General features: G+C 44.0%; 1 protein-coding gene across 1 annotated transcript; it reads left to right on the top strand.

Moving 5' to 3' along the window:
• The first annotated feature begins 357 nt into the window (after positions 1 to 357).
• Positions 358 to 7,002, top strand: gmpr (guanosine monophosphate reductase). The gene is made up of 9 exons (XM_023412146.2): positions 358 to 596; positions 3,291 to 3,410; positions 3,944 to 4,027; positions 4,164 to 4,337; positions 4,436 to 4,517; positions 5,110 to 5,216; positions 5,768 to 5,810; positions 5,902 to 6,061; positions 6,174 to 7,002. Exons 1-9 carry the CDS (start codon positions 510 to 512, stop codon positions 6,352 to 6,354), a joined length of 1,038 nt encoding a protein of 345 aa, XP_023267914.1. The 5' UTR covers positions 358 to 509; the 3' UTR covers positions 6,355 to 7,002.
• Positions 7,003 to 7,276: the final 274 nt, after the last annotated feature.

Genomic DNA, 7,276 nt, shown 5'->3' with positions numbered 1-7,276 from the left:
GAGCAATGCCCCAACTGGACAGCAGGTGTGCTCTTAAGCACTGCAGCATGCAACCCACTGCAGTGCTGCCATGTGTGTGTGTGTAAGAGACTGTGTGTGTGTGTGTGTGTGTGTGTGTGTGTGTATGCGTCAGCAGCTGGGACAGCCTGGCGTGCCTGCCAGCTTGGCCACTGCTGCTCCTGCCACTCCGCTGAAGGAGAGGGGGGAGAGAGAGAACGCTGGAGGAGTGGAGGGAGAAAGAGAGCAAAGGGGGACAGAGAGGCAGAGGGAGAACGAGGGAGAGAGAGAGAGAGAGAGAGGAGTCCAGGCCCAAATAAAGCCATGGGGGCTGGGGCTGGGCTGGGCCCCCCTTTGCTATAAATACGCTGGCCGCCTGGAGGTTCGGGTTTGGTTGCTGGGGCTTGGGACCAGCGACCACCACTGCTGCTGCTGCTGCTGCCTTCCTCAGGGGAGTCTCCTGCGCATACTCATCATCCTCATCCTGGTCATCTGTGTTTTGGGCATCCAAGATGCCTCGAGTGGACGCAGACCTCAAGCTGGACTTTAAGGATGTCCTCTTCAGACCCAAGAGGAGCAGCCTGAAGAGCCGCTCAGAGGTTGGTGCAGTTAATTACTTGTCCTCTGATAATGTAATCTAAGTATAACATCTAGAGTTAAATCAAATCACAGTACTTCTCAGGAGGAGTGTAATCTGTTTACTTTTGCATTCAGGAAGTACACTTGCTTACGCCTCTATGATGAGTGACGCAATAGAGACATGTTAACTATTTATACATGGGGCTGGAGGGGTGGGGGCAACATTCTGGGGCCTTCTAACCCTGTTTGCTGCTCTCATATCACCATTACTGATGAAAAGATGTCTCAGTATTGCTGAAGAGTGTAATTTAGCTCAGTGTAATTCTATATTGTGTCTCCTTATTGTCTTGTCTTGTATAAGCCAGCAGGTGTACGCTACCTTTGTATTGTGGTGAGAGAGGAGAAAAGCCACCCTGCATGAACATGTAACAGTGGAGTGACCTTCTTAAAGGACAGAAACAAGGCCAGCCTGCACCAGACTACAGCTATAAACAATAACTGACTACGAACAAAGAAAACATCAAAAGAAAATGTAGATAGTCAGAGATGAAAAAGAAGTTTTTAACCAGAAAAGACTTGATTTAGTGTATTATTGTCATTTAAAGCGGGTTAACAAGGCCACACTGTGTCCAGCAGCCACTGACTTGGCTCTCCGAGACAAAACAATCCTCTCCTTGTTTATCCTTATAGCTTCCTCGACTTAGCTCTGTGTCACTAGATCAGGGACTGGTACCGACCCAAGATCTCGACACTGGTGTGGTGGCACTACATCCGTGGTGGAAGGTGGAAGTGTGTGGGGCTTGGCTTTTGAGTGGTAGCAGGCAACATGAGACACTGGAGACTTCTGAGAAAACATATTTAAAAATAGTACTGTGTGTGGTACAGTCAACCGGAGCACATTCCATACACCACCACACAGATATCAAGGATAACACCAGGTACTCCAGCATGCACTAAGCTTCTAATGAGTGTAAATACCAATTCTATATTTTATCTCATTTGTTGAATATCTCACCTCAATCTTTACATTATATCAAATCATCTTCGCTTATTTTATTCAAAAGACTTGAGCTATAATAATAAGGTACAGTGGGCACCCTAATGAAAATACCTAAAAGAACTACAATAATTTCAGATGTCTATAGTTTTCACAAGATGATTCATTGCAGAGTGCCAGTACTGCAGCCAAATCTAACGGCCCATGCACTCAGAAATCATCCATCTGTTGATATTCTGCCTGCTCCTGTTTGAATTATTGCTGCATTTAACACGAGCAGAAAGCTTACCTGCCAAAGCTAAGCTTAGCAGACAACCACAAAATTGTTTTCAGCAGAGGCGAGGGGTATACGAACACCATGGAGGATAAACTGCTTCAGTAACACAAGACTACATACATGGTGGTCTGTTATCAGGCACAGATGCACCACTGGGCAGAAACATATCCCTTCCATCTTGACGAAAGATGAAAGGGATGGCACCGCTGGAGTCAACAAAAACACCTGCTACATGCCAAACGATAGAAGATGTAAATATATTTAGACCCTTCATATTGTATGGATAAACATCTGTATCAGCTAAGCCACATGTTTTGAGACTCTAACCCCAGAGTGAATCCGTAAAAGCAGTAAATATCCGCCACATCCAGATGTAACACAAACTGACACCTGATGAATGCCTTCTGGCATATGTTACTTTAACTGGCTGAGTTCATGTGTCATACTTTGTCATAATTTACTGGTGACTAGACTGGAACATCCTGCTGAGTCAGTGTTGCTGTGTACTGAAAGAAAAGGCCTGTATCGATTCGCTGCAGCAAGAAAATGGATACGCATGACTGGACGCTCCTCCCTCCTCATCCATCCCGTCTTTCACCGCTTTCCTCTTTCCTCTGCCCATTATGAGTTGTAGCCTGATTTATATGCTGTGTGCTCTGAAGGTTATGGCACACTTTCTACTGTTAGCTGAATTACTTTTGCATACATGCCTTGGCTCTACTCAACAAAAGCATTCAGCACTATGAAGCTGTTGGATTTAACTCTATAGGGAGTCACTTTTTCAAGGCTTTAGGAAATTAGTTTTAAACACTTAGCAAATTTTATTCTATTTTTTCTATTTAATTTGTATGAGGAAAAACGTGTTATATACATTGTAACATCTGTAAACTCCACTCACACTCAGAAGCTAACAGTTATCAAATCATAGTAACTCATTGGAATAAGAATTATTTAGAGCTGAAGGAATCTTAGCTATGACTTGTATCATGACGACATACAAATACTTTCCTGTAGAAGGAGCAGCCAGTGTGACACAATGAGCACCGCTTGTTTCATGTAGCTTATCGCATTACAGGCGGCAGCACTGACTAAGCTAACCACTGGGTCTAAATGATTCAGTACATCCTCATTATGACCACACAGACTCAGAACATGAGCCCCATGAGCTGAAAATCTGCAGTGTCAGTTTGTGAAGAAACTTAATTCATCAGTCACATTAGAAAATCTATGGAGGCCCTGGAAGGCAAGTTCATTTTTTATTCTATTTTGCAAGGATAATTTTTCCAAGTTTTTTTTTCATCTGTACAATCACCTCCGAGAGGCAAGTTATTTTTTTCTGGAAAAAAAAAAAAAAAAATCACTTGCCTTCCAGGGCTTCCATTCAAACCAGAGCATGTTCATAGAACAAGTTTCCAGACTAGCTCGTCTCCTTGCCCACAGGTGGACCTTCAGAGGACCTTCACATTCCGCAACTCCAAACAGACCTACACTGGTATCCCCATCATCGCTGCCAACATGGACACCACAGGAACGTTTGAGATGGCACAGGTCCTCAGCAAAGTGAGTCAACACAACTGAATGACTGAAAAATAAATAACAGCATCATTGTGTTTGTGCATTTGTCAGTGTGTCCTCGCCAAGATCTGTGTGTGTGTGTGTGTGTTTGTGTGTGTGTGTCCCCTACCACTGAGATTTCTGGGTTAAGTATTTGACATAGGATCACAAAACAAAAGCCAGATTGCAGTGGGGAGCCTTGGGAAAAACATGAATTATCAACCTTGTCCTAGAAGCAGTAAGACATCTGCTGGCTTTGTTTTCTTTTGTAACACTGCTGGATGACTTGGACATCAAAGTGTGTGTGTAATCTTTATTTCAAAACGTCTGAAATTAAGTGAATGATTTAGTGCTCCTCATGACAGCCATTTTTTTCTTTTGTTTGAATGTGGCGCCAGTTGAAACCATGATGACTTATAAAGGAAGAAATATCACAAATAATGACATGATGAAATTTGCTTCAACTTGTGGCGCCGAGTCGCTAACAATATCTAAAGAGTTTCTGTATTTCCTCTCTGGGTGTCTGTCTCTCTCTGTAGCACACACTCTTCACAGCCATTCATAAACACTACTCTGTAGAAGACTGGAAAAACTTTGCTGCTAATCATCCAGAATGCTTAGAGGTAAGATCGCCAATGTTTGCCCTTTTTGTTTTTTTTTTAAGTAGGTTGCTCCTCATTACCAACAGTTACATGATTACACAAATTTTATTTATATGGATTTCCTTACCCAAAAGATCATTCTCACTCCTCCTCACAGCATTTAGCTGCCAGCTCAGGCAGTGGCAAAGCAGATCTGGAGAAGCTGTGTGCCATCCTGGAAGCCGTCCCTGCCCTCAAGTACATCTGTCTGGATGTGGCCAACGGCTACTCCGAGTACTTTGTGGAGTTTGTTAAGACGGTCAGAGGGAAGTTCCCCAAACACACCATCATGGTAAGAGAGACAGTGCACCGCCTTGTCTGGCAGTTGTGGCTAATGGGATGTTATGTATCCAAGACTGTTTGTCAATCTTAATGCGCTCTGCCTTGCAGGCTGGTAACGTGGTAACAGGGGAGATGGTGGAAGAGCTCATCCTCTCCGGAGCTGACATCATCAAAGTGGGCATCGGTCCAGGTGGGTGGTCGAGTGTGTCTGCCGATAGTCTGAAGAGTTTGTTGCCTCTTAAGTCAAGGCACAACTACACAGGCCTCACATACAAGTGGCTGGGACCGAGGCGAGAGATGATTCAGAAACACAGAGACATGCTGTTTAAGTAATCTCCTCCTACTTATAAAGTGCCTCCTACTATCTATACATTTCAGAATCACTGACTGCATTCTACCCTTGCAGGATTTCAGTTACAGCTCTCAGGTTGCTGTAGAGAGAGTAGAACAAAGTACTTAGCCTTTGTTAAAGCAGCAGAATAGATTTAATAAACCATTTTAAAATGACTCAGTGTCCCAGTGAGTACCAGCTAAATCTCCTCATGGACTGGCATTTACATACTTCTATTAAACGGCTTGTTCTACAGGAGGCAGACAGTGTTCCAGATCGTCCGGTGCTGTGTTTTTGCCTCGTGTCTATATAGTGGCTGCCTGACTTGAGAGCACCAGATTTGAAAGGTAGCAGGATCATGTACAGACAGCAGCGTCAGTCACACGCAGATGGGGATAGTTACATGAAGATGGACTTTTCTAATGTGTGCGCTGTGAACTGTGTGTTGCAGGTTCTGTGTGCACGACAAGGATCAAGACAGGAGTGGGCTACCCACAACTCAGTGCTGTTATCGAATGCGCAGACTCAGCCCATGGACTCAAAGGACACATTATCTCTGTAAGTCCCATGTGAAGGTACAGAAAATAACAAGAGGAAGCCAGACTTACTGTAGTTCGTATTGTGTAGAGTACATAGTATATGTATACTGTACTTGGTGAAATGATCTTATTCTGCTGGTGGACAGGAGTTTCTGCTTCTGTGGGCATCAGTCCAACAAAAATGTCATTAACTATGGTTAGGAAGGAAAAATGGTAAGGAAAAAAGCAGAGGTTAGATCACGGATGTATTGGCAAAATATCTGTGCATCCTATCAATGTAGAAGATATAGGGTAGTAACAAACAAATATTAACCAAGGACCCTGACATAGAGAAGTTTATCTGCTGAAGTTACACTATAGAAAGTCAGTGAACTGTAGCTAATTTTAAGGTCATTTTGCAGGAGTCTGGAAACACAATAGTTTACAATTTTGATAATAATAATAATAATACTGCAATGCCGCCAGTAGGGGGCATCCTCAGTCTTCCAAAGCTGGTTGAATAAACACTGAAGAAACTTTACTTTTGACCTGGTGTGACTCATATGACTCGTGTATTTTTGGCCTGTTCAGGATGGTGGCTGCAGTTGCCCAGGAGATGTAGCTAAGGCCTTTGGTAAGACCAGTTTTTGTTGTTTCCACTTAATGTCTCAGATTCAATGTTACAAATGTAACCACCTCGTCTTCTCTTTGCCTTTGCTCCTCAGGTGCCGGGGCTGACTTTGTGATGATGGGAGGAATGCTCGCAGGTCACGACCAGTGCACCGGAGAGGTCATCGAGAAGAACGGCAAGAAGTACAAGCTCTTCTACGGCATGAGTTCCGACACAGCCATGAAGAAATATGTGGGTGGAGTTGCTGAGTACAGGTGAGAGACTCAGGTTTCATAAACAGAATTGTACTCACAGAATTGGCCGGAGTTCTGAGTTCTGTTTTAACTAAAAAAAAAAAACTTCTTCCTTTATCTCCTTGGCTGTCAGGGCGTCTGAGGGGAGGACAGTGGAGGTTCCCTACAGGGGGGATGTGGAGAACACCATCCGTGACGTGCTGGGGGGACTACGCTCCACCTGCACCTATGTGGGCGCTGCCAAGCTCAAAGAGCTGGGCCGGCGAACCACCTTTATTCGCGTCACACAACAGTCAAGCCAAATGTTCGCTTAGTGGGGTGGACATGCTTGCGCACGAGCACGCATGCACGCGCACACACACACACACACACACACACACACACACACACACACACACAATCACCCAACCTGTTTCTCTCAGGATATCTGCTGTCAGAAAGCTGTTAGTTTCCTGCAGATTGTGATTGAAAACGACTCAGAAGTTTGACTTGAAACATTCTCCCCGAGGCATCACAGCGCTCCAGTCGACTTAATCCTACTGCGAGTGCGTTTACATGCTTCCAGACATGATAATAGGCTACTGATTGCATTTTTGAATGGGCAATGTGCAAATGCCATGCTCCAGTTATAAGCACTCTGGATAAATCCTTCCCAGTTCTGGGAAATGGGAATAAGAGAGCCGGAATACTGAGGCATGTGTTCTTCAGATCTAATCTTTCTAAACACTCTTTTAACTTGTGTATTTCTACATAAACAGTACATCAAAATTGTGAGCTACGTGAAACACATTGCATGTAAACACACTCAGCAGGGGGAGTCTGATACTCCTGCTCAGAACATTTGGTTGGACTGAAGGCAAAAAAAAATCAATATGCAAAATCCAGAGACGTCGCCCTTTAATTGTCACTGGACAAATCATGTCGCAATAAACTGCATGCAGAACTGTCTGCTAATCTCCTCACTGGTGTTGATCATTCTGTGAAGCCTCTCCATAGTGTGCAAATCATATATCATAACAACATACAGCTTAATAGCGTATCTTACTTTTCACGATGTGTGTTTTTGTGTCTGTGTGTATGTGTTTTAGGTTTGTTTGGACAGTTGCACTGAGCCAGGTGAACATGAAGAAGACAAGATCTATGTATTCCAAATGGCTTACTCTGCTCTGTGTGTGTGTGTGTGTGTGTGTATGTGTGTGTGTGTGTGTGTGTGTGTGTGTGTGTGTGTAAAACAGC

This window comes from Seriola lalandi, unplaced genomic scaffold, assembly GCF_002814215.2.
Source record: "Seriola lalandi dorsalis isolate HSWRI2012SDOR001 ecotype SW California unplaced genomic scaffold, Sedor1 jcf7180002054476, whole genome shotgun sequence".
NCBI classification, from domain to species: domain Eukaryota; kingdom Metazoa; phylum Chordata; class Actinopteri; order Carangiformes; family Carangidae; genus Seriola; species Seriola lalandi.
This window is presented reverse-complemented; position numbering and strand designations above follow the sequence as displayed.